At 40.3% G+C, this 26,975-nt stretch overlaps 2 protein-coding genes and 1 non-coding gene across 3 annotated transcripts in view; 2 read left to right on the top strand and 1 right to left on the bottom strand.

The window, feature by feature from the left end:
* Positions 1-22,351, top strand: part of LOC21399677 (WD repeat-containing protein 11) — a 40,840-nt gene extending 18,489 nt beyond the window's left edge. Inside the window, exons 9-20 of the mRNA XM_024170315.1 lie at positions 12,791-12,866; positions 17,834-18,016; positions 18,386-18,546; positions 19,280-19,385; positions 19,828-20,032; positions 20,137-20,423; positions 20,530-20,651; positions 21,041-21,185; positions 21,293-21,385; positions 21,693-21,766; positions 21,907-21,960; positions 22,036-22,351. Coding sequence (XP_024026083.1) covers positions 12,791-12,866; positions 17,834-18,016; positions 18,386-18,546; positions 19,280-19,385; positions 19,828-20,032; positions 20,137-20,423; positions 20,530-20,651; positions 21,041-21,185; positions 21,293-21,385; positions 21,693-21,766; positions 21,907-21,960; positions 22,036-22,336 — 1,807 coding nt within the window. The 3' untranslated portion in view covers positions 22,337-22,351. The remainder of the gene's footprint in view (positions 1-12,790; positions 12,867-17,833; positions 18,017-18,385; positions 18,547-19,279; positions 19,386-19,827; positions 20,033-20,136; positions 20,424-20,529; positions 20,652-21,040; positions 21,186-21,292; positions 21,386-21,692; positions 21,767-21,906; positions 21,961-22,035) is intronic.
* Positions 2,928-3,034, top strand: LOC112092963. The gene has a single exon (XR_002902841.1). It is a non-coding gene; the product is annotated as a small nucleolar RNA R71 (small nucleolar RNA).
* A 1,100-nt stretch (positions 22,352-23,451) lies between the features above and the next one.
* Positions 23,452-26,307, bottom strand: LOC21399676 (actin-related protein 6). The gene is made up of 7 exons (XM_024170314.1): positions 25,475-26,307; positions 24,331-24,541; positions 24,170-24,233; positions 23,985-24,069; positions 23,841-23,891; positions 23,685-23,747; positions 23,452-23,598 (listed from the first exon to the last, which is right to left on the bottom strand). The coding sequence occupies exons 1-7, from the start codon at positions 26,188-26,190 to the stop codon at positions 23,469-23,471; spliced, it is 1,320 nt and encodes a 439-aa protein (XP_024026082.1). The 5' UTR covers positions 26,191-26,307; the 3' UTR covers positions 23,452-23,468.
* Between the last annotated feature and the right edge of the window lie 668 nt (positions 26,308-26,975).

The raw sequence follows: 26,975 nt of genomic DNA, 5'->3' as shown, positions 1-26,975 counted from the left end.
GGCGTTCGACGCTCGGTGAAAGGGTCACGCGTGATGCCAAGGTGAGTGGGTAAAGGTAATGTTTGATACATTGTAAGGCTCGGGTTATCAGGCAGTAAAACAAATGAATACTGGTATTTTTTTTCTTTTTTTTTTTTCGGCTCAAAGAGGGACTATAGATAATATGTTGCTCGGGTTAGCTTTTTGGCTCAAACGGTCCAAAGAGGGCCTCTATCCTATCAACACAACAAAGACTTGGGATTTCGCCTCGACAAGTCCTTTGCGTAAGTTCTAGCGTTCTCATTGATAAAAAGTCTCAAAATTGCACACAAAGCTACACATCGAATAAGGAAAGGTAGATAGACATGTGCTCAGAAATAGAGATAACAACATCAAAAGCAAGCATGATAGATCAAGCACACAGTCAAAGATATAGAGACACATACTGAATGAAAGAAGAGGGCTTAGCATGAAGTCATCATCGAAGCCCAAAGTCATATGTAATACAACACTCAGATCGGTACAAATATCAAAATAAATTGAAATTTAACTACCCTACAAAAAGAACATCAATAGGTAGAGATGATAACAAAAGAAAAGAAATTGATACTCTCCCCCAAACTTAAAAGGAACAGTGTCTCCACTGTTCGACGTTAAAACTCAAAGGGCAAAGGAAAGAAAAACAATACCTCACGGCCGGTCTAAGTGTTATCGGTCATACCTCATCCAGCATCATCAATTCCACCGTCGGGTTCGCCATCTGAGGTTCCCGGAGACTAATATGGCTGTCAAAATCCTTCAGGCGACATATCGCCTATTGACAGGCGACATATCGCCTGTCATTCTGTCTCCCTCTCCTGATTTGCTTTTTTTTTTAATACAATGAAACCCATTTGACACAGAATCAACGAAAAATCATATGTGGGTTGCCTCCCACGAAGCGCTTGATTTAACGTCCCTAGTTGGACATGAACACGACTTCATCCTCCTGGTTCTAGCTCGATGGTACAGAATGAAAACACTCGCTTGATCTTAAATGTTCCAGATAATCTTGACTCCACCTTTTCAGGGGAGAGCTTCAACTGAGAGTTGAAAAGAAGGACGCGTTGGCCCGGAGTGAGATCTTGCCACGAGGTTCGTTGGTCGTGCTTCTTCTTGGCCACCACCATTTCATTGTTCATCGGGGTGGCAATGGCTTCAGCCCTCTTAACAATATACTCCCCCGCATCATCTTTCTTGGGACAATGTTCATTGCTCAATTTTTTTATGGTTAGGGAATTGGTAGGACCATTCCCCAAAGAATCTTTCGGCATAACTTCTTGAGTGAACTCCTTGATACAAGATTTCAATTCCTCCACTTGGTTGCATGTCGGCTTTTCTTGCGGGACCTCTTGGGATTTAAGATGTTGAAGATGGCTTTCTCCTCATTGACCCTTAGAGTCAAGTTCCCACTGTGCACATCTATTAAAGCCCTTCCGGTAGCTAGGAAAGGCCTTCCAAGAATAATGGGGATTTCCTGATCTTCTTCTATGTCCAAAACTACAAAATCAACCGGGAAGATGAACTTATCCACCTTTACCAATACGTCTTCAATAATTCTCCATAGGTAGGTAATGGACCTATCCGCCATTTGCAAGGAGATGGTTGTAGGGGTGACCTCTCCAAGCCCAAGCTTTCGAAGCACAGACAAAGGCATGAGGTTTATGCTAGCTCCTAGGTCGCAAAGAGCTCTCTCAAAAGTTGACCCCCCAATTGTACATGGGATGGTAAAACTTCCCGGATCCTTCAATTTCTCTGGTAGTTGTCTCTTTATGATAGCGCTACATTCTTCTGTAAGCTTCACTGTCTCATAGTCCTCGAGTTTGCGCTTCTTGGACATAACTTTCTTTATGAATTTGGCATAGTTTGACATTTGCTCTAGAGTGTCCACGAAGGGGATGTTGATGTGGATCCTCTTGAAGATATTGAGAAATTTCTCAAATTGCTCGTCAAGCGCCTTCTTCTGGAACCGTTGAGAGAATGGCAATGGGGGAGTGATACGAGGTGGGTTATCCGGAAAAGTGATCGAACCCGGTCTAACCACCGGTGCTTCCTTCTTCGCCTTCAGATTTTTCTCTTTTAACTTGTCCTTACCATCATCGTTACTCTTGATAGGCTCCTCATCAATCATGGCGTTTTGAACACTCGGGCTTTCAAGCTCTTTACCACTCCTCAATGTGATGGCCTTGCACTCCTTTGGGTTCTTTTCGGTGTCGCTTAGGAAGGACCTTGATGATTGCCCTTTTATAGCATTAGCTAATTGACCAACTTGTGTTTCTAGTGCCTTCATAGTGCCTCCCAAATTGGTGCAGTGAGTTTCAATGTTGTTGAGACGAGCGTCATGTTGATCAAGACGAGCCTTAGAGTCCACAATATACGTCTTCAAAAGCTCTTCAAGTGATGAGGAAGGCTTTTCCATTGTCGGTTTACTCGACTCCAGTGTTGGTTGTAAAACATTCCGGTTGTTGGCATAAGAGAAATTCTCATGGTTTCTGAGCCCGGGATGATAGTATGTCGGTAAGTTGTTGTTGGGCCTAAAATTGTAGCTACAGTTGACGAAGTGACATTGCTCATCATATGAATCACTTGAGCTTGAAGTTTGTGCCATCTTTATCTTTTCTTGATTACCATTGGCATTGGCTGCGGTAAGTCCCTAGATTTGATTAGTCAAGAGCGCCATTTGAGCCATGAGAGATGTCGTTTGATCCACATCATAAATTCCTGCGGCTTTCTTCATAGTGGACCGCTCATTTTGCCATTGACAACTATTCATTACCATGTCCTCAAAGAGATTGAGTGCATCCCCGAGTGTCTTTGACAAGATGGTCCTACCAGCCGCTGCATCAATATGAGCCTTAGTTTGCCCAGTAAGCCCATTGTAGAAAAGTTGAACTTGGAACCAATCCTCAATACCGTGTTGAGGACACTTGCGGAGCATCTCTTTAAACTGTTCCCACGCCTCATATAATTGTTCATACTCAAACTGCCGAAATTGAGTAATCTCGGCCCTCAGTTGAGACGTTTTGGAGGGCGGAAAGAATTTGATGAGGAACTTTTAGGCCATGTCCTCCCATGTGGCTACACTCCCTGATGGTAAAGATTGAAGCGATGACCGAGCCCGGTCTCGCAAGGAGAATGGGAAGAGTTTCAAACGGATGATCTCGGCACTCACTCCATTAATCTTCACTGTGTCACAAATCTCCAGAAAAGTGGCCAAATGGATATTGGGATCCTCGTGCGGCAAGCCTCCATATTGGTTCTGCTGGACCATGCTGACGAGGGCCGGCTTGAGCTCGAAGTTGTTGGCATTGACTTGTTGACGTTGGATGCCCGAATAATTCTCGTTCACTATGGGCTTGAAATAATCTCGCAACGTCCGTTGCTGGTCTGCTTGGTTTTGTTCCTCGGCCATGTTCTTAGCCCTAGCTCGTCGTTCTCTCCTTAATGCTCGAACAGTTCGTTCGATTTCTGAATCCAAAGGCAAGAGTTCCGAGCCACGTGCTTTTTGCATGCACCTACGAACACAACAAAAGATAAATAGATAAATATATACAAATAAAAAACAAACTTAGATTAAAACAAGATATTTCTTCACTATAGTAATATAATTCTTAGCCGTTCAATCCCCGGCAACGGCGCCAAAAACTTGTTGCAAATAATTTGACTATGCTTGTAAGTGCACAAGTTGTATAAGTAATAAAGTGGTCCGAAGACCGATATCGTTCCACGAGGATTGACATTAAGAATGTAAACTAACTATTGTGAATATCATATCTTAACTTTATCTAAGCGATCAAATTTGGATGTGATGAACTCAAAGAAAAACTAAAATAAAGGAAAACTAAATCAAAAGGAAAGATGGTAGTAATTAATAATACGTGCTGAAATTAAAACAGAAAATCAATATAATGAAAATACTAGGGTCTTGACTTCACTCTATTGCGATTATGTTTCTCCGTAGTAATGTGCCTAAACTAACTCAACGTTCTCAAGAACCTAGAGTGCTGTGTATCCTTATACCCTCTCTCGAGTGCCGCATAAAGAATGTGTAGGTGATATTAAGCCTATATCTCTATACAACTATTCATCCCTACCTTCACTAAGTTCCACTCTAGAAACAATTCCTGGAATTCCACTTCTCAATTTCACAACCTAAAATTGTTTCGGTTACCTAGGCAATGTTTATCTCTCGATCTCACACCAACCTAAGTTGTTCTATCCGTTTCTTGATTGCTTGAACGTTCCCCTCTCGAGTATTAATCCTCACAATAAAAATCTGCCCAATTCAAAATCTCATAAAGCATAGCAATATGTAAATCATAGATTTAGCAGCAATAATTCAAAATAGAACACGAAAGAAACAAAGAGCTTTAATTAAATGCACATTAAAACGTCGAAACAATAATCACAAATAGAGATTCATCTAAACCCTAACAAATAAGAAAATTAGCCACACATCATGTGGTTCACAATCTCAAAATAGTATTCAAAACTCAGAAAAATACAAGAAGAAAGATAGGAAGAGAATGAAGAACGCTTGGAATTCTTGAAGAATCGTTGCAATTTCCCTCGAATCCTCTCCGATTCAGTTTTTCTTCTTTTGCAAACCCTTTTTCTCCTCCTCCCCTTCAGTTTTCGGCCTCGCCTCCTTATATTCCACGTCCAACCCATCCCTAAGAAGCTAATTCTCACTTTCCATAAAAGTCCCTGCCTTAAATTAGGGCAAAACGCGTGTTTATAATAAAATTGGGTAAATCAGGCGACATATCCCCTAGAATAGGCGACATATCGCCTAAAGGAGGCGACATATCCCCACAAAGGAGGCGACATATCGCATCCCTCTCTGGTCCTTCGCACATGTTTGCTCGATTTTGCTCCTTTTCGAGTCGCATCGCCATCTGAAGGCGCCATATCGCCTTGTTTTCTATCTTTTTGATCCAAAATGTCTCAAAACTCAGCGATTTCACCCTTTCCTACACACGCAAGGGAAAGTCATCAAATCCACATAACAACTTGAGGAAAAACACGCCAAAACTAGCTAAAGGAGTAACGAATGAGTGCATAAAATTACGCACTCATCAACTACTTAATATCACTTATAGTTAAAATCTGGAGAGCATATAATAAGAAAAACATAAATCCTCAAATTCTCCATAATAGCCAACACACATAAAAATATTCAAATATCAAACACACACACACACGCATACACGGGAGACATGTTGAAAACTGCATGGAAAGCCTCCAAACTGGAAGAAAAAGGGAGATAACTGAAGCAAAACAGAATTGGAATTTTCTGATATCTCATTAGAAACAATTCGGGTACATATATATACACAAGGATCCGTTGAGATTGATCCTGATTTCTAGGAGCTAAATCTAATATTAAAGGTAAGTCAGTTACAGCTATACACAATAGAATAATATCTCTAGTAACTATAGATCCACAAAATCAGGAAACTAACTAATGCCCTATACTGCTAGTTTGAATTCCTACACTCCCCCTCAAATTGGGTGGTATATACTCATCAAACCAAGTTTAGAACTTAGCTCAATAAAGTTTGGATGAAAGAGCGCCTTTGTGAGGATGTCCGCTGCTTGATGCCTAGATGGTACATGTTTTAGTGATACAACATTGCTCTCTATCTTCTCGCTGATGAAGTGTCTGTCGATCTCAACATGCTTCGTTCTATCATGATGGATAGGGTTTTTGGCAATAGCTATAGCTAATTGGTTGTCGCACATCATATCTATAGGACCTGAAATGCCAACTTTAAGTTCATCTAGCAGCCGTTTTAACCAGATTCCTTCACAAATACCTTGAGCCAAGGCCCAAAATTCTGCCCCAGCACTACTGCGTGCCACCACCTGTTGTTTCTTACTTCGCCATGTCACCAGATTTCCCCATACATAGGAGCAATACCCTGAGGTTGATTTTCGGTCAATGGGGGATCCAGCCCAATCTGCATCCGTGTAAACCTCTAGGGAGTGATTAAGAGTCTTTTTGAACATGAGTCCCTTTCCTGGATCCCTTTTGAGGTATCTAAGAATCCGGTCCACTGCCTCCATGTGTGTGACCGAAGGATTGCTTAGGAACTGACTAACACGGCTCACTGCAAAGCTTATATCTGGACGTGTATGAGTCAAGTAGATCAGCTTGCCGACTAAGCGTTGATATTGTTCTTTATCTACCGCCATCTCTTCAGTTCGAGGCATCAACTTCGTGTTAGGATCCATCGGAGTGTCCACCGGTCTACACCCACTCATACCGGTTTCCTTTAAGAGGTCCAATACATACTTTCGCTGGGAAACTGAAATTCCAGTCCATGATCTAGCCACTTCCATTCCCAAAAAATACCTTAGATGACCCAAGTCCTTGATTTCAAACTCTTTGGATAACAGAAGCTTAAGTCTCCTTATTTCCTCTTCATGATTACCAGTTAGAACTATATCATCCACATACACTATTAACACAGTAATCTTACCATTGTAAGTAGCCATCTTGTTTTAGTACCCTCGTGAATTTGTCGAACCATGCTCGAGGTGATTGCTTGAGCCCGTATAGTGACCTTCGTAGCCTACAAACTCTGCCTCGCATATGATCGGTTTCGAACCCAGGAGGTATATCCATATATACTTCTTCGACTAAGTCACCATTCAAAAAGGAGTTGGAATAAAGGCCAATCTTGGTTCATGGCAATGGATAACAAAACACGCACTGTATTGAGCTTGGCTACAGGCGCAAATGTCTCTTGATAGTCAATTCCATACGATTGAGTGTAGCCCTTGGCTACCAAACAGGCTTTGAATCGTTCAATACTTCCATAAGCTTTTTGCTTCACTGAGAAAATCCACTTGCACCCAACTGTTCGCTTCCCAGGTGGTAGAGTTGTTAGGGTCCATGTGCCGTTTTTTTCGAGAGCGTGAAATTCTTCTAGAGTGGCAGCTCTCCATTCTGGAACCTTTAATGCATCATGAACTGTTCTGGGAATCTGGATGTTGTCTAGAGTAGTCACAAATGCCCTGAATCTCTGGGACAGTTTAGAGTATGTCATATAGTTGCGGATGGGATGTTGTGTACATGAGCGAACTCCCTTTCTCTGAGCAATCGGTAGGTCCGAGTCTGGGTCATATCCTGCCACTTTCTCAACACTATATTCTGTGTTAGATTCAGCCTTACCCTGCGTTATTTCTGGATTTCTTGAGCTCGGATTAGACGGCTAGTTTTGCTGATTTTGAACAGGCTGTTGAAGTTGTTGTCTCCTAGTATAGACCCTTACTGCCTCATTAGGAAGAAGGAGATGCTTTGGGTACATTACTGACTCATGGGACTCATGGGATGGTGACTCAACTGTGTTTGGAGAGCTCGGTGAAGTCTGTGGAGTAGAAGCTAATGGAGGTTGCGGGTTAGGTAAAGTGGGAGCAGAATTGCATAGAGTTGGACTTGTTACCGAGTCAATGAGAGAAGTCCAGTTCCAATTTTGTGATTCATGTGTGTTTGTCTCCCCCTGAATTACAGAATTAGGATAGAAAGGCTTATCTTCAAAGAAAGTGATATCCATGGTATGATAGACCTTTTTGGTGATAGGAGAAAAATATTTATATCCCTTTTTGTTTGGGGAGTATCCAATGAAGATGCATTTGAGTGCGCTTTCATCCAGTTTGCCCCGGCTATGAGGGTAGACATGAATAAATGTTGTGCATCCGAATATTTTAAGGGGAATTTGAGAGAGTAAATGTGAGTGTGGATAGGAATCAAGAAAAGTGTTCACTGGAGATTTGAAATAGAGAATACGTGAGGGCATCCGATTGATGAGATAGGTGGCTGTAAGAACAGCCTCACCCCAGAATTTCTTAGGTACATTAGACTGGAAGAGTAATGAGCGAGCAACTTCAAGCACATGACGATTTTTGCGTTCTGCCCACACCATTCTGTTGGGGTGTGTCCACACATGAGCTTTGATGAACAATGCCATATGATTGGAGATAAGGACTAAGGACGGAGTTGAAAAAGTCACAGGCATTGTCAGTTTTGAGGACTTGAATGGTGGCCTGAAATTGAGTGCGAATCATGACATGAAAATGTTTGAAGATTTGACTGGTTTCAGATTTATCTTTCATGAGGAAAGTCCAGCTTAACCAGGTATGATCATCAACTAGCAATAGGAACCACCGAGCTCCAGAAATATTGAGAATTCTGGTTGGTCCCCAGATATCACCATGGATAAGTGAAAACGGGTGAGTTGGTGTGTATGGTCGTGGGATATATGTACTTCGGGTGTGCTTTGATAATTGGCAAACATCACATTGAAATAACTTTGCATCTTTATTAATGAACAATGATGGAAATAGGCGTTTCAAATACAAGAAATTTGGATGACCTAGACGGTAGTGCCACAACATTATTGCACTGTTTTTATTAGACTGACTTATTGACTCATGACTCTGAATGGACCAACACTGAGGTTTGACACTATTCTTATTATGACTTTGATCTGGGCCAGAAGAGGTGTCTACTTTGAGGAGATATAAGCCTGCGCAAAGTTCAGCATTGCCAATCGTCTTTTCTAAACCCAAGTCCTTAAAAACACAAGATTTGGCAAAAAATTTAGTCTCACAGTTAAGATCACGGTTTAGTTTGCTGACAGAGAGTAGGTTACAATCAAGGTCAGGTACAAATAACACTGAATGTAGAGTGATATTGCTCGAGAGATATATGGTTCCTATTCCACCATCTCTCGAGCGTGAGCCATTGGCAATACGCACTGTCTGATAACCCGGACATGGAGTATAAGTTGAGAAAAGTAATCTATCACCTGTCATGTGATCTGATGCGCCTGAATCTACTATCCAAGAGGTTGAGGGTGACTGGGCAACATGAAGGGCCTGATTTCCACTGCTGTTCACAGATCTACTCCCTGTCCCTGTTGCCACTGAGCCGGCTGACAGATTTGCTTTGCTGATCAGGTGCTGAAGAAGTTCCAGCTGGTCCTTTGTGAAGGAGACTTGGTTCTGGGTTTTAGTTCCTTCTATTGAGACTGTATTTCCTCGATTCTCACGGTCACCAGTAGCCTTATTTGGCTTCCAGTCTGGTGGCTTTCCATGTAACTTCCAGCAGGTTTCGCTGACATGGCCGGTCTTCTTACAGTGGTCGCACCAGGGGCGTCCCCTCCGTGGCCGATTGTCACCAGGAGTCTGAGATGTTCCGCGAGCAGCACAGGCTGTTGGTTCGACCATGGACGGGTGGTCTCTGGCAGCAGCAAGGGCTGAGCCATCAGTGGATGTAGGTGTGTTTGAATGTCCCATCATGACTCGTTTGCGGCTTTCCTCTCGACGTACCTCGAAAAAGGCCTCGCGGAGACTGGGCAAGGGCTTGGTTCCGAGTATTCGACCTCGCACCTCATCAAGAGACTTATCAAGACCCATCAGAAATTTGAAGATGCGTTTGGTCTCTACTATTCTATTGAAATAGGTTATGTCATCAGGGCACTTCCATTCATGAGATTCAAAGAGGTCCAATTGTTGCCAATACCTCGTCAGAGTGGTGAAGAAGGTGGTGACTGTATTTTCTCCTTGCCGTAGGTCATGTAGGATACTCTCCACATGGAAGAGTTCTGCAGTGTTCTCACTGCTAGAGAACGTATCACGAGCTGCGTCCCATATTTCTTGGGCTGAAGAGAAAAGGAGGAAGTTTACTCCTATTTCAGTAGTCATTGAACTAATTAACCAGGACATGACAAGGTTGTTTTCTGCCCTCCAATTTTTGAATTTAGAATTACTGGAATCTGGTTGGACAGCCACACCTGTAAGATAATCATCACGGCCTTGTCCACTGATAAACATCATCATGGAGTGAGACCATTGGAGATAGTTGTGGCCATTGAGTTTGTGGTTGATGATAGGGGTAATACTGTTTTCGGGAGTGATCTGAGGATTGATAGGAGTATTGGGAGATGAAGTGGTAGATGAGGATGAGTCTCTGGAAGTCTGCTCAGAGTCGGCCATGGTGGACGAGATTTCCGAGAGAGAGAGAGTAGGGGCTCGATTTTCACAGAGGTGAAAAATACGGGAATAGAGGAAGGGCTAGGGCCGGCGGCCAGAGAGATGGAAAGGCTAAGGCCGGCGGCTAGAGAGATGAAAATTAGGGTTCAGAAACCTGTATCTCTGATACCACGAAGCAGAACAGAATTGAAATTTTCTGATATCTCATTAGAAACAATTCGGGTACATATATATACACAAGGATCCGTTGAGATTGATCCTGATTTCTAGGAGCTAAATCTAATATTAAAGGTAAGTCAATTACAGCTATACACAATAGAATAATATCTCTAGTAACTATAGATCCACAAAATCAGGAAACTAACTAATGCCCTATACGGCTAGTTTGAATTCCTACAATATATGTTTCAAAACATGACCAATTACCAAATATCCAAAGAAGTTTGAAAACATAACCAAGTACATCTAAATAAGTTTGAAAACATAACCAAACATTTGAATGTTGAAGTACATAAAACATAAAATAAATATAAGAAAATGTCTTCTTTGAGGTTGAATGCCCAACTACGCTCCAAAATTAGTTTCTAGTTGCTTTAACCTATTAATAGATGTCTTTGTTTTAGTGATACAACATTGCTCTCTATCTTCTCGCTGATGAAGTGTCTGTCGATCTCAACATGCTTCGTTCTATCATGATGGATAGGGTTTTTGGCAATAGCTATAGCTAATTGGTTGTCGCACATCATATCTATAGGACCTGAAATGCCAACTTTAAGTTCATCTAGCAGCCGTTTTAACCAGATTCCTTCACAAATACCTTGAGTGTCAGTCCGTTAACGACCCAATTAATAATCGTGCGCTCCAAACTCATTTATCTCGTGTCGTTTTCGTATCATTTCATCGTGTCATGTCTAAAATTGCCGGCTCTACGTGAAGTATAATTCTGATGGATCTCTCGAGAGATACAAAGCTCGGTTGGTTGCCAAGGGGTTTACACAAACCTATGGCATTGATTACTCATAAACTTTTTCACCGATGGCTAAGTTGAATACAATAAGAGTGTTAATTTTTGTTGCAGTTAATCTAGATTGGTCTCTTTATCAGCTAGATGTCAAGAATGCCTTTCTTGATGGAGACTTAGAAGAAGTATACATAGAGGCTCCCCCAGGGTTTAGTGACAGCTTCAGGAAGAAGATTTGCAGATTGGAGAAGTCCTTATATGGACTTAAACAATCTCTGAGGGCCTGGTTCGACAAATTTGCAAGATTTGTAAAGTCTCAAGGGTTCTTAAAGGGGCAGTTAGATAACACTCTGTTCATAAAGATTTCTGCATAAAGTAGAATTGCTGTCTTGATTGTGTATGTGGACGATATCGTTCTCACTGGTGATGACATTGAGGAAATGGACAAATTGAGAAAAAATCTTTCAACCGAATTTGAGATTAAAGATCTAGGTTCTCTTAGATACTTTCTTGGAATGGAAATTGCTAGATAAAAAAGGGCATAGTAATTTCTCAAAGAAAGTATATTCTAGATCTCTTAGAAGAAACCGGCATGAGTGGATGCAAGCCTTCAGATACTCCTATGGAGCCTAACTCAAAACTTGGAGAGACCAGGGAAGGAGTTCCGGTTCATACAGGTCGATATCAACGCCTAGTGGGAAAGCTGATCTATTTATCCCATACACGACCAGATATCTCTTTTGCCGTTAGCATGGTTAGCCAGTTTATGCATGCTCCCTATGAAGAACACTTGGAAGCTATTTACAAAATTCTGAGGTACTTAAAAGGAACTCCTGGAAAAGGATTATTTTTCCAGAAAAGTGATCAACGAAGAATTGAAGTCTATACTGATGCAGACTGGGCAGGTTCCGTGACTGACAAAAGATCCACTTCCCGATATTGCACTTTTCTATGGGGAAATTTGGTAACATGGAGAAGCAAAAAACAGAATGTGGCAGCCAGAAGTAGTGCAGAAGCAGAATACAGGGCAATGGCTCAAGGAATTTGTGAGATACTTTGGCTAAAGAAGGTGCTGGAAGACCTCCATGAACCTGTACAACTACCCATGAAACTATTCTGCGATAATAAGGCGGCTATAAGTATTGCTAATAACCCAGTTCAACATGATCATATGAAGTATGTAGAAATTGACAGACACTTCATAAAGGAGAAACTTGAAGATGGAGTCATTTGTGTATCATTCTTACCAACCACTCAACAAATTGCAGACGCCTTCACTAAAGGGTTACAGAGACAGTCATTTGATTCATGTGTAAGCAAGTTGGGCATGATCAACATCTATGCACCAACTTGAGGGGGAGTGTTAGTAAATTAGGAAACTATGAGTTGTGGAATAGTTGTATGGCTGTATGACCAGATATTAGGAGATAGAGAATCCGGATATTAGGAGAGGATATTTGACTTTGTATTGTTTCCTTATTTACAGACTTTGTTTCTCTGTTTTAGGGATTAGATTAGACCTCACTAAGTCTATATAATCCCTGTACAATTTCTCTAAAACTATGAAGGAGTAAAAGAATTTTTCTATCCTCCATTGCTTACACTTACGTTAAAATAAAGGGTACTGGGATGATAAATTCTTTTTCTTACTTCTGTTAGTACTTTTTTCAGTGCTTAAGGATTTTAAGTCGAGTAGATATGAATTGAGCTTTTAGTCTCTGTAAATTACCTCTGTTGTTTATGCACTGGAAGAAACCAAGTTTTGTTCTGGTCAGTTTTCTCATAAGTTTTACTTTTGCTTATTTCTAGACCAAAATGGCCCTCTTCTTCATTTGTCTCGTCAGATGGGCTAATAACAGCCATGGCGTACCGCTTGCCTCATGTGGTTTGTACCATTGTTATTTATTTATTTTTGATTTTATTTTTTTCACGTCCTAATTTTTAGTTTGTGTCATATCACTGTGAAATGATGTTTTATTATCTTTCAGGTTATGGGAGACAGGTCGGGAAACATTCGCTGGTGGGATGTGACAACTGGACATTCGTCCTCCTTTAGCACTCACAGAGAAGGGATTCGGCGAATTAAATTCTCCCCTGTTGTTCCTGGTGACCGGAGTAGAGGGCGTATTGCTGTGCTGTTTTATGACAATACGTTTTCCATTTATGGATAAGTGAAAACGGGTGAGTTGGTGTGTATGGTCGTGGGATATATGTACTTCGGGTGTGCTTTGATAGTTGGCAAACATCACATTGAAATAACTTGGCATCTTTATTAATGAACAATGATGAAAATAGGCGTTTCAAATACAAGAAATTTGGATGACCTAGACGGTAGTGCCACAACATTATTGCACTGTTTTTATTGGACTGACTTATTGACTCATGACTCTGAATGGACCAACACTAAGGTTTGACCCTATTCTTATTATGACTCTGATCTGGGGCAGAAGAGGTGTCTACTTTGAGGAGATATAAGCCTGCGCAAAGTTCAGCATTGCCAATCGTCTTCTCCGAACCCAAGTCCTGAAAAACACAAGATTTGACAAAAAATTTAGTCTCACAGTTAAGATCACGGTTTTGTTTGCTGACAGATAGTAGGTTACAATCAAGGTCAGGTACAAATAGCACTGAATGTAGAGTAATATTGCTCGAGAGATATATGGTTCCTATTCCACCAACTCTCGAGCGTGAGCCATTGGCAATACGCATTGTCTGATAACCCAGACATGGAGTATAAGTTGAGAAAAGTGATCTATCACCTGTCATGTGATCTGATGCGCCTGAATCTACTATCCAAGAGGTTGCGGGTGGCTGGGCAACATGAAGGGCTTGATTTCCACTGCTGTTCACAGATCCAGTCCCTGTTGCCACCGAGCCGGCTGACAGATTTGCTTTGCTGATCAGGTGCTGAAGAAGTTCCAGCTGGTCCTTTGTGAAGGAGACTTGGTTCTGGGTTTTAGTTCCTTCTATTGAGACTGTATTTCCCCGACTTTCACGGTCACCAGTGGCCCTATTTGGCTTCCAGTCTGGTGGCTTTCCATGTAACTTCCAACAGGTTTCTTTGACATGGCCGGTCTTCTTACAGTGGTCGCATCAGGGGTGTCCCCTCTGTGGCCGATTGTCACCAGGGGTCTGAGATGTTCCGCGAGCAGCACAGGCTGCTAGTTCGACCATGGACGGGTGGTCTCTGGCAGTAGCAAGGGCTGAGCCATCAGTGGACGTAGGTGTGCTCAAATGTCCCATCATGACTCATTTGCGGCTTTCCTCTCGACCTACCTCGAAAAAGGTCTCGCGGAGATTGGGCAAGGGCTTGGTTCCGAGTATTCGACCTCGCACCTCATCAAGAGACTTATCAAGACCCATTAGAAATTTGAAGATGCGTTTGGTCTCTACTATTCCCTTGAAATAGGTTCTGTCATCAGGGCACTTCCATTCATGAGATTCAAATAGGTCCAATTGTTGCCAATACCTCGTCAGAGTGGTGAAGAAAATGGTGACTGTATTCTCTCCTTGTCGCAGGTCATGTAGGATACTCTCCACGTGAAAGAGTTCTGCAGTGTTTTCACTGCTGGAGAACGTATCACGAGCTGCGTCCCATATTTCTTGGGCTGAAGAGAAAAGGAGGAAGTTTACTCCTATTTCAGTAGTCATTGAACTAATTAACCAGGACATGACAAGGTTGTTTTCTGCCCTCCAATTTTTGAATTTAGAATTACTGGAATCTGGTTGGACAGCCACACCTGTAAGATAATCATCACGGCCTTGTCCACTGATAAACATCATCATGGAGTGAGACCATTGGAGATAGTTGTGGCCATTGAGTTTGTGGTTGATGATAGGGGTAATACTGTTTTCGGGAGTGATCTGAGGATTGATAGGAGTATTGGGAGATGAAGTGGTAGATGAGGATGAGTCTCTGGAAGTCTGCTCAGAGTCGGCCATGGTGGACGAGATTTCCGAGAGAGAGAGAGTAGGGGCTCGATTTTCACAGAGGTGAAAAATACGGGAATAGAGGAAGGGCTAGGGCCGGCGGCCAGAGAGATGGAAAGGCTAAGGCCGGCGGCTAGAGAGATGAAAATTAGGGTTCAGAAACCTGTATCTCTGATACCACGAAGCAGAACAGAATTGAAATTTTCTGATATCTCATTAGAAACAATTCGGGTACATATATATACACAAGGATCCGTTGAGATTGATCCTGATTTCTAGGAGCTAAATCTAATATTAAAGGTAAGTCAATTACAGCTATACACAATAGAATAATATCTCTAGTAACTATAGATCCACAAAATCAGGAAACTAACTAATGCCCTATACGGCTAGTTTGAATTCCTACAATATATGTTTCAAAACATGACCAATTACCAAATATCCAAAGAAGTTTGAAAACATAACCAAGTACATCTAAATAAGTTTGAAAACATAACCAAACATTTGAATGTTGAAGTACATAAAACATAAAATAAATATAAGAAAATGTCTTCTTTGAGGTTGAATGCCCAACTACGCTCCAAAATTAGTTTCTAGTTGCTTTAACCTATTAATAGATGTCTTTTTATAAATGTCATAAGGTTGAATGTCTTTTTTAATTTTTTATAAATTTTTTTTTGTATATGGGTTATAAATGGGCGGGCCGTGCCGTGTCGTGTTAGCCCATATAACTAAACGGGTTAAACATGTTAAACGGGCTGGCACGAATCCAGTTTATTTATTTTCGTGTTATTCGTGTCAGTCCGTTAACGACCCAATTAATAATCGTGCGCTCCAAACTCATTTATCTCGTGTCGTTTTCGTATCATTTCATCGTGTCATGTCTAAAATTGCCGGCTCTACGTGAAGTATAATTCTGATGGATCTCTCGAGAGATACAAAGCTCGGTTGGTTGCCAAGGGGTTTACACAAACCTATGGCATTGATTACTCATAAACTTTTTCACCGATGGCTAAGTTGAATACAATAAGAGTGTTAATTTTTGTTGCAGTTAATCTAGATTGGTCTCTTTATCAGCTAGATGTCAAGAATGCCTTTCTTGATGGAGACTTAGAAGAAGTATACATAGAGGCTCCCCCAGGGTTTAGTGACAGCTTCAGGAAGAAGATTTGCAGATTGGAGAAGTCCTTATATGGACTTAAACAATCTCTGAGGGCCTGGTTCGACAAATTTGCAAGATTTGTAAAGTCTCAAGGGTTCTTAAAGGGGCAGTTAGATAACACTCTGTTCATAAAGATTTCTGCATAAAGTAGAATTGCTGTCTTGATTGTGTATGTGGACGATATCGTTCTCACTGGTGATGACATTGAGGAAATGGACAAATTGAGAAAAAATCTTTCAACCGAATTTGAGATTAAAGATCTAGGTTCTCTTAGATACTTTCTTGGAATGGAAATTGCTAGATAAAAAAGGGCATAGTAATTTCTCAAAGAAAGTATATTCTAGATCTCTTAGAAGAAACCGGCATGAGTGGATGCAAGCCTTCAGATACTCCTATGGAGCCTAACTCAAAACTTGGAGAGACCAGGGAAGGAGTTCCGGTTCATACAGGTCGATATCAACGCCTAGTGGGAAAGCTGATCTATTTATCCCATACACGACCAGATATCTCTTTTGCCGTTAGCATGGTTAGCCAGTTTATGCATGCTCCCTATGAAGAACACTTGGAAGCTATTTACAAAATTCTGAGGTACTTAAAAGGAACTCCTGGAAAAGGATTATTTTTCCAGAAAAGTGATCAACGAAGAATTGAAGTCTATACTGATGCAGACTGGGCAGGTTCCGTGACTGACAAAAGATCCACTTCCCGATATTGCACTTTTCTATGGGGAAATTTGGTAACATGGAGAAGCAAAAAACAGAATGTGGCAGCCAGAAGTAGTGCAGAAGCAGAATACAGGGCAATGGCTCAAGGAATTTGTGAGATACTTTGGCTAAAGAAGGTGCTGGAAGACCTCCATGAACCTGTACAACTACCCATGAAACTATTCTGCGATAATAAGGCGGCTATAAGTATTGCTAATAACCCAGTTCAACATGATCATATGAAGTATGTAGAAATTGACAGACACTTCATAAAGGAGAAACTTGAAGATGGAGTCATTTGTGTATCATTCTTACCAACCACTCAACAAATTGCAGACGCCTTCACTAAAGGGTTACAGAGACAGTCATTTGATTCATGTGTAAGCAAGTTGGGCATGATCAACATCTATGCACCAACTTGAGGGGGAGTGTTAGTAAATTAGGAAACTATGAGTTGTGGAATAGTTGTATGGCTGTATGACCAGATATTAGGAGATAGAGAATCCGGATATTAGGAGAGGATATTTGACTTTGTATTGTTTCCTTATTTACAGACTTTGTTTCTCTGTTTTAGGGATTAGATTAGACCTCACTAAGTCTATATAATCCCTGTACAATTTCTCTAAAACTATGAAGGAGTAAAAGAATTTTTCTATCCTCCATTGCTTACACTTACGTTAAAATAAAGGGTACTGGGATGATAAATTCTTTTTCTTACTTCTGTTAGTACTTTTTTCAGTGCTTAAGGATTTTAAGTCGAGTAGATATGAATTGAGCTTTTAGTCTCTGTAAATTACCTCTGTTGTTTATGCACTGGAAGAAACCAAGTTTTGTTCTGGTCAGTTTTCTCATAAGTTTTACTTTTGCTTATTTCTAGACCAAAATGGCCCTCTTCTTCATTTGTCTCGTCAGATGGGCTAATAACAGCCATGGCGTACCGCTTGCCTCATGTGGTTTGTACCATTGTTATTTATTTATTTTTGATTTTATTTTTTTCACGTCCTAATTTTTAGTTTGTGTCATATCACTGTGAAATGATGTTTTATTATCTTTCAGGTTATGGGAGACAGGTCGGGAAACATTCGCTGGTGGGATGTGACAACTGGACATTCGTCCTCCTTTAGCACTCACAGAGAAGGGATTCGGCGAATTAAATTCTCCCCTGTTGTTCCTGGTGACCGGAGTAGAGGGCGTATTGCTGTGCTGTTTTATGACAATACGTTTTCCATTTTCGATCTTGTAAGTGGTTAATACACAAATTATCAACTTTATCTTCCTTCATTCCACTTTTTCTTTCTTTCTTTAGGCAACAAAGAGTATGCTCTGTGATGTGGCATTGTTTTCTTTTAGATATTTGTTTTCCCCTGAGATTTAGTCACTGGTTAAATGGTCAGGAAATCGCTTATTGATTTATGACTCTTTCTAGGTCCCTAAACAGTCATTAATTGGAATTTGGCATGCACGTACCATCCATCTTTTTTAGTTTTCCTGTTAAAACATAGTCAGCTATTTACACGGTTATTTATTTATTTTGCACCACTGGTGATTCTTTTTTGCCCTCTCCCTTGCTCTCTAATTACTGCTCTCTCTCTTGTTTTCCAATTGCAGGATTCGCCGGATCCAATGGCCAATTCGCTTTTAGAGCCACAGTTTCCTGGAACTCTTGTGCTGGAACTTGATTGGGTACCTTCGCGAACTGATAAAAATGATCCATTGGTACTGTGCATCGCTGGAGCTGATAGTAGCTTTCGTCTTTTAGAGGTTAAAGTGTAAGTTCCAGATGTCATTTTGAGTACTGATAATTTGAAATGAAAAAGCTAGCTGCTTGAACTTGAATATGTTAGTGAATTGTTTTATCTAAATAGTGAAAGCTTGTATTAGAATAATGATAGGCTTTCATGGGAACTAGGCGTGATAAACAGCTGTAGTGTATAGTTCAATGCGTGTCTCCACTTTTTCTCGCTGATTTCCAATTATTCAGAGAGGTCTGTTGAAGTGCTACTTCATTTCAGCCCAATCCTTGGTGAATTGTTTGATTAACCATTTTTGCTTATTTACATTGAGGTATGAAACAAATAGTCTGGATCTGATTGTTCTTGAAATTTCATAATTTCACCAACTGATTAGTTCTCGATACATATACATTGTTCCAGTGATGGAGCCAGGATTCATTGGTGAGGAGCCATTTTTTTTTTATCAAGATTATACTGACATGTATATATATGTAACAGTTTTTATTTATTAAATGTAGAGAACTTTTAATTTAAGGGGGGTCAAAGTCTAATTTATACACATACCTACTATATTAAAATTAAAACCACTATATTAAAAAGAAAAAAAAAAAAAAAAAGCTAGGGGGGGCCATGGCCCCCCGCCACCCCCCCCCGGTCATTGCATTTTTCTAACTCAGGAAGTACAAGTTTGAATTCAGTTGATAACCTTGATCCAATACTGTCATCTTTTGTGCAGTTGCTTTATAACTTTGTCCTTCATTTCGTGCAGAACTGACAAAAAACCTGGTTACACATCCCAGTTGAGACCTACAAAAGAACGGTTCCGGCCAATGCCTTTATGTTCTCCCATACTACTTCCTACACCACATGCCCTGGTAACAGTAATTCCAATTTTCCTTTTTAAATTCAATGTACAAAGACATGTGCTTCACATTATGTTAATCTGATCGAGTTGTTGATGATTGATTATGCTCCTATATGTGTGATTGTTCCATGTAAGTAATACGTAGCGCTAATTTGAAGTGGTGTTAGACTAGTAGTTTTCTGTATGTAAAGGAACAATATGGAGAAAATAGGATAGTATATGCATCTCAACACAGATAGAAACAACTTGAAAATGCTGATTTTCTTCCTTGATCACCAACTAGTTCTATTTAGTCTTGATCGTTAGAGAAGTATTTAGACACAGAAGTCCACGTTGATTAATCACATTTACCTTGCTAATGCTGCTCTGTTTTCCAATGGCCTTCAAAATTTAGATGACTAATCTTCCATGCCATACCCACTGGATGTTATATTTTTTTCCTCCTCATACAGGCATTACGAATGATCTTGCAATTAGGTGTAAGGCCCTCTTGGTTTAATACCTTCAGTACAACTTTAGAAAAGAGGCCTCACCTAATTCCTGGAACTCCTAAATCCAGTGGGGACCTTCGAAATTACATGATTGATTTACCACCTATTGGAGACCCTGTGGTGCCAGAGTTGCTACTTAAAATATTAGAACCCTATCGTAAAGAAGGTGAGTCTGATCATATCTATGATCCTTCCAATTATGAAGGAGCTCAGCTCTAGTGTTTGATTTATGTCTTTCTGTTGCCTGTTCTGAATTTCGAATTGTTCAAGGATGCATACTTGATGATGAGAGAGCAAAATTATATGCTAAGCTGGTGAACAAAGGTTGTGCCATGAGGTTTGCTTTTGCTGCTGCTGTCTTTGGTGAATCCTCTGAAGCACTTTTTTGGCTACAACTGTCTCGTGCTCTCAACCATTTGATGAGGAAGTTAGTAAATAGGCCTCCACAAAAGTCTGCGGAATCGGCAGCTGATTCAGAGCTTGATGATAGATCAATCTTGAGTAGGATAACATCAAAAGGGAAATCAGTGCCTGGGACAGGAAAAAAGGATCCATTGGTAAATCACATAACTGTTAGAGTTTGCAAACTGCTTCTAGGTTTAACATGTTAGATACCTACTAATGTCATATCCTCTATAATAACTTGTGCTTTCTGGTTAGCAGAATCAAGGTGGCTTCAGTTTGATGGCTTTTGAACAAGAAGAGCTGTGGGCAAATGCCAATGAGCGTATCCCTTGGCATGAGAAATTGGAGGGAGAAGAGGATGTTCAGAATCGTGTGCATGAGTAAGTGCTTCCTGTTGCTCTTATTTGTGCATGCAAAGATTTTTTGGCGTGTGATGCTGTCTTGTTTATTTGGTGTTACGTAGATGTAATTGTCAATTTCCTAGAACTAGTTTCATATTTATAAACTGAAACTTATGGCGCTGAGGATGGAACGTTTATGATCGGTTTCTTTACTGCTTACGATCAGGGTCCCTGGCAAGCCCCCATCAGACTAGAAATAGAGATCCTGACAGCCACTGATAGTCTCTTTTACAAAGCACCTTAACTTAGCAATCCCTTAAATACCTCAAGAACCCACTAAAATTTAAGATTGTAATAAGTTCAATGCTCGACTTTTCTGTTATAAGATCTGCACCTTTTTATAATGGTGTTGTGCCTTGATGATCTAGGCTCGTGTCGGTCGGGAATCTTGAAGCTGCAGTTAGTTTATTGCTTTCAACTAATCCTGAGAGCAAATACTTTTACGTGAATGCTCTACGTGCAGTCGCTCTTTCTTCTGCCGTGTCAAGTTCTCTTCTCGAACTTGCAGTGAAGGTGAGTTGTCTATTGGAACTAATGTTTCCTGAGATCATACCGTCTTCATACTAAGAAGGTTTACTTTTCTGAGAATTTTTTATGCTTAATGCTATATTTCCATTTAGGTTGTGGCAGCCAACATGGTCCAGACTGATAGGTCATTGTCTGGCACTCATCTTCTCTGTGCTGTTGGAAGGTATCAAGAAGCTTGTTCTCAGGTTAGGCTCTTTGAGATGAAAAATACAATTTTCTTTACGTATTTTGTGAATTTCCGTTATCGAAGTATATGCCTTTTGCTGTCCAAATAAATTTCTTGTTCAATTACTTATCAATTGTATATTATAATCTGTTACTAGCAACTGGCACTTTTATACATGAACAGCAGGATTTTTTTAGGGATTTGGCTACTTAATTAATTAAGTGCAAGCTTTCAGAACATAAATTATTAATTCTCGAGTTATGCTCTTTCTAACAATAGAAGTACTAGTTTTGCTGGACTAGCTATAACATCCATCTCTTATGCAGCTACAAGATGCTGGGTGCTGGACTGATGCTGCGACTTTAGCTGCTACGCATTTGAAGGGATCCGATTATGCAAGGTTTTTTCCTCATATTTTCTTTCTTAGTTGTTTCTGTTCTCTACCTGGTGGTAGCTTCTTTTCTTTACATGCGTGCTTCTCTTATTTCTTTCTTCGAAATTTTTATCTCATTATAGATCTTTCACGTTATGTTCTCATAGGGTATTGCTAAGATGGGCTGACCATGTCCTTCACAACGAACACAACTTATGGAGGTATCACTAATTTGTATTTCTTACTAGATTCTTGAATCATCCTGCGTGTTCTGAGCTTAGCAATGTTCTATGCAGGGCTCTGATTTTGTATGTTGCGGCTGGGGCACTGCAAGAGGCACTGGCTGCGCTTCGTGAAGCCCAACAACCCGACACAGCCGCCATGTTCATCCTTGCTTGCCGTGAAATCCATTCTGAAATCATCTCTGATTTGGGACACTCGGATGATGAATCTAGTTCTTCTACCAAGGAAAAGCTGCTCAAGTTGCCTGGCTTAGATCCAGAAAATGAAGACGTTATTGCAGTTGGTGAATATTACGGAGAATATCAAAGAAAATTGGTACATCTGTGCATGGACTCACAACCGTATTCCGACTAATGTCATGTTAGGTTGTTTGTGCTTAATCCTAAGCATTAGTGTTCGAGGTTTTTTGCAATGAAATCCAGCAAATTCACCCGGGCTAGTACGAACAGCCATTTGAAGTGATTATTTGCAATTGCGAAAGCACTAGGTAGAAGGCAACGGATTGATAAGAGGATGTTCTTCCACAACTACAACTAAGAGTGAGACGAAGGCGAAAGATACAATATAGAGCAATCTCGCAAAATATCAAATTCGACTGCTTGCGAAAGAGCCTAGGCATTACTGAAAAGCTGTTTGTAGCTCATATAGGAAAATTTTGTCAGAACAAATCTTCATATATTGAGTTCCATTGGAAAGAAATGATGATCCATCTTCGTAGCTTCACAGGATGCACTTGGGATGTTGGGAAGTGTCGATTGTAGTAAACTAATTGGTCTTTATGTCGGTTCTGGTGACATTTGTTGTATGATTATCACATATTCTTTACATAAATTTGTGCAAAAGGAACGAATTACAAAGTCAGTATTGATTCATGTCCGTTAATTGTCAAAGGACTAAATAAGTAAATATCATGACACTCATTTACTGAATCAAAACAGGTTTTTTCCTTTTCTTGCCAACTATGAAGTGCGATTAAGAACACCAAAAGTAACAAAGGAATCATGCCTTGTCCACCTATGCCCTTAAGTTATGATAAAGCAGGTGTGTCTCTGAACAAACGCTTAAAACATTGTCAAGACACGATAATTTTCCTTCTTTTTCTCCCCTTTATCATGAGAACAAAGGTTCGACATACATTATTTCCCATCTCAGATATCCGCACCTGAAAGCAAAGCTCATACGAGGAAAGCTCTAGCTCTGCTAAAGGTAGAACAATGACATATTTTGTCTACCTATCTCTTCCTTGCTCAAAGTATAATGGTGTGGATCTGCAACTATTCCTTGGAGTCTTTCGCTTCCACAGAGAGTACTTCTCTCAGTTCAGTTGTGTTTCTGAGTTTTGCAGAACCGACATTAAACTACCTCTCAAGGGTCCATTGGTATAATGGTCCAAGAGGCCAGAGATTAGCATTCTGCCTACCAATTATTAGATGACAAAGGTTCAATTAGATCAATTAGATCTCATTGTTTTCACCATCATGACCACTCAGTGGAAGAATCTCTGCCGACATCGAGCAGATCCAAGCTCCTCATACTCAGCCTTGGTGACGCACATTGCTTCAAAATCTGGGCTTGATGCAAGAAGTGATCCACCTCGCCAGACACCAAGTATAGGGCTGCACAAAACATTTTTTTTTTTTCACTAATATGGAAAGATAGCAATCTTCAGAACAACAAAATGAACTATAAGAGGAAGCTTTACTCTTCTTGAGCAGTGATCTTCACTCGATAGTCATCAGGAACAAGAGGACGAAGCTCCTTCTCTCTACAAGAGATCAATTCAAGGTTAAAAGTAAGAAAAGGCCGATTCAGTAGTGCTAATCAAAATTAAGAGGAAAGGAGAGAGAGCAGAGCATACAGCCTCCGAGCGAATCGAGGGAATAATGTACTCCCGCCAGTTAAAATAATGCTGCTCAAGAAGGGAAAAAAAAAAGGGAAATTCAGTACGAGCTAAGTACAAGATTCAGAAACATAATTGTGAAATATTACGCAAAGAGGCAACCTTTCATATAGTAGGGGGTGAAGATAAGGATGGCAGGAATTGACAGCTCGAACAATGCACTCAGCAAGTCCAGCTTGGTTCATTCCTGCAAGAAAGAACATATTCAAGGTTAGCATTTTCACTGATCAGAAAGTTTTGAAGAATTTTCAATAGTTTTTCTACGGCGTAGGGGTTCATCAACTGACCCAAATCAGCAGGATGAAAGATCATTTCTGGGACAAGGAAACGCTCATTTGTCAAGTCAAATTCCTAAGCAAAACAATTAAAACAACACAGAAAGGAATAAGTAAAGACACTTCCAAGAACACGATACTCTGTTGAAGGAAATGTGTGTGAAAGACGCTACATTTTTAGTCAAATCAGTTTTCTTCCTGTCCTCCAACTTCTCCGTAACATGAGGGTGATCCGACCCCAAATTCGCTGTCTGATCTCCATCTCCATCTGTCAAGGAAAGATATCTCTGCGCTTCATCTGGGTCCTTAACAAAACCCCTCGTATGAGTCACACCATCAGGAAGCACATAAGTGCACCTCAAGAGATTTTCTTTCCCAGGTTTCCTTCACAATAGCCCATTTAACACAGTCAAAACCAAGAAAATTCATTTGAATTACTTGAAGAAATGAAAAGAAAACAAAAACCACAGATCACAGAGAAAAGGAAAAGCACATAAGTGTTCCTCAACAGGTTGTCTTTCCTGGTACTACTTTAAAACCCCATTATAGCTACAGTCGAAACAAAATCCCATTAACTGTACTTGAAAAACTAAAAGAAAAAAGAAAAGAACGAAAAACCCCAGATCACATTAAGAAGAAGAAAAAATAGAGATAGCATAAGTCACTTGAAAAAATAAGTTCACCTCAAGATGTCATCTTTTTTACAGGTTTCCTTCATAGCCCATTTCATTTACAAGTAAAAACCAACAAACAAATTTACTTATTCAAAATAATTCAAAAAAAAAAAAAAAAACTGAATTCACTTGAATTACTTGAAAAATAACAAGAAAAAAAAGCATAGATGAAAACAGAGGTAAGATAGCAAATGAGTTCCCCTCGAGATGTCACCCTTTTCCAGGTTTTATTCATAGCCCATTTCATTTACAAGTGAAAAACCAACTACATTATTTATCAAAAAAAAAAAAAAAAATCAACTAAGGCCTCATTCGAAAGTTAGATGTGACTTTTTGTGAATGCTTTTAATAATAGCAAAATTGAAATTGAAAACTCAAATCGGTAAAATGAACGAGGCCTAAATTCACTTAAATTTCTTGAAAAATAACAAACAAGAAAAAAAACCACAGATTACATAAAAAAAACAAATAAAAGATAGCAAATAAGTTCCTCGAGATGTCACCTTTTTCCAGATTTCCTTCATATAGCCCATCTGACATTTTAGTTAAAATCAACCAAAAACTCAACTAAATTCACTCGAATTATTAAAAAAAACAAACAAACAAAAAATCCCATATCACAGAATGACATAAAATCCCAAACCTGGCGATCTGGAGGTCGCGAGAAACATCAAGCGAGACAAAACACAGCTTCTCCTTGACATCATCCATCACGAAAGTCTCGTCCATCACATTAACCGACCGATAAGAAACCAACTCTTTCAGATAATTGGTCAAAGCCTTTCCCCCCAAATCGATTCTCTTCGCAGCATAGTTGAGCGTGAAGTTCTGGAACACAGGAGCGGCGTGGGTGAAGGAGAAGCCGCAGTCGACGACGAGGCTGCACTGGGCCTTGGAGGCGAGGCCCATGGGCCGGCGGCTGGCCTCGTAGAGGTGGGCCAGGGAAGGGGAGTCGGCGACGTAGAGGGCGGCGAAGCCCAAGTCCTCGAAGACGAGCTCGTCGGTGGCGCGCTGAATGGAGGGGAGGGCGAAGAGGGGCTCGGTAAGGAGGAGGGCGGAGTGGGCCGGGCCGGTGTTGGGGCGGTGGAAGAGGGAGGAGAGGAGGTGGGCCCAGATGTCGCGCTGGAGGTCGGGGTTGATGAGGTAGCCGCGGTCGATGGGGCGGCGGACGGCGGCAGAGGTGAGGTCGATGGGATCGGAGACGGCGGCGGTGGTGGTGGAAGGGTGGAGCCATTTTTTAGAGGAGAGAGGGCGGTAGAGGCAGTTGGGGATGATGGCTGTGGGGTCCATTTCGCCGCCGAGACCGGCCTTGATTAGGCCACCGCCATTGTCGAGGACCACCACCGTCGAGGGCTGCATTTTGATTTTGTTTTGCTTTGGTTTGGTTCCCGCTGAATGTTGCAGGTTCCGGAGTTATTTGGGTCGCGTGTTTTATATCTGGGGTTTCGGAATTTTTGTTAGGGAGTTTCTCCGATTCCCTCCTCTCTTTTTTTTTTTTTTTTAGCCGATTTGGTCTAAATCACACTAAGTTAAAATGAATAGACAAATTTAAATATAAATTTAATGACTATAAAAAAATAAATATTAGTGTTCATAAAAAAGATAAAACACTAGGGAAAGTTATTTTTTAGTCTCCATTAAATTTTACTTTTCGACGGGTTCATTTATGATTTTAAAGACTAAAGAGTTATGCTATACTTTTTTAAACAATATTTTTTGCTTCACAGAAAACGTAAGGAAAATTTTCCTAGTATTCTTTATTTTTCAATCGTCAGATCTGTATCAAAATTTATGTGTTCTGCATATTTTTTTAATATAGTGTGATTTTAACCAGATCTAACGACCGAAAAAGTAAGAAATAAAAAGTTAAATTTTAAAAAAAATTCACTATAGTATTTTCTCTCATAAAATTCAAACTATCCGATTTAAACTCACCTTTTAAATGCGATTTATAGCAGGCGTGGCTATTTCTTCTTCTTGTTTTTCTAGATAATTTGCTTTTTACCTATTGTCTATCTGCATGTTAGTCTTAGTGTTTATGCCTTTTAAAAAGAAATGTAAAATTTTTATTTAGACAATTTGAGTAGTAAATAAATATTTATTTATTTTATATATCAAGTATTGTCCTTTTTACGTTCATTTTA

Source organism: Morus notabilis, unplaced genomic scaffold (assembly GCF_000414095.1).
Source record: "Morus notabilis unplaced genomic scaffold, ASM41409v2 Scaffold397, whole genome shotgun sequence".
Classification (NCBI taxonomy): Eukaryota; Viridiplantae; Streptophyta; class Magnoliopsida; order Rosales; family Moraceae; genus Morus; species Morus notabilis.
Note: the sequence above shows the minus strand (reverse complement) of the source record. Positions and strands in the feature narration are given on the sequence as shown.

Coding starts and splice junctions, on each gene's coding strand:
- LOC21399676 (XM_024170314.1), bottom strand. CDS start 26,190: ATGCAGCCCTCGACGGTGGTGGTCCTCGACAATGGCGGTGGCCTAATC. Junction 24,234..24,330: donor AAACTGATTTGACTAAAAAT/GTAGCGTCTTTC, acceptor TGTTTTGCTTAG/GAATTTGACTTGACAAATGA. Junction 24,070..24,169: donor CTTTCATCCTGCTGATTTGG/GTCAGTTGATGA, acceptor TCTTTCTTGCAG/GAATGAACCAAGCTGGACTT.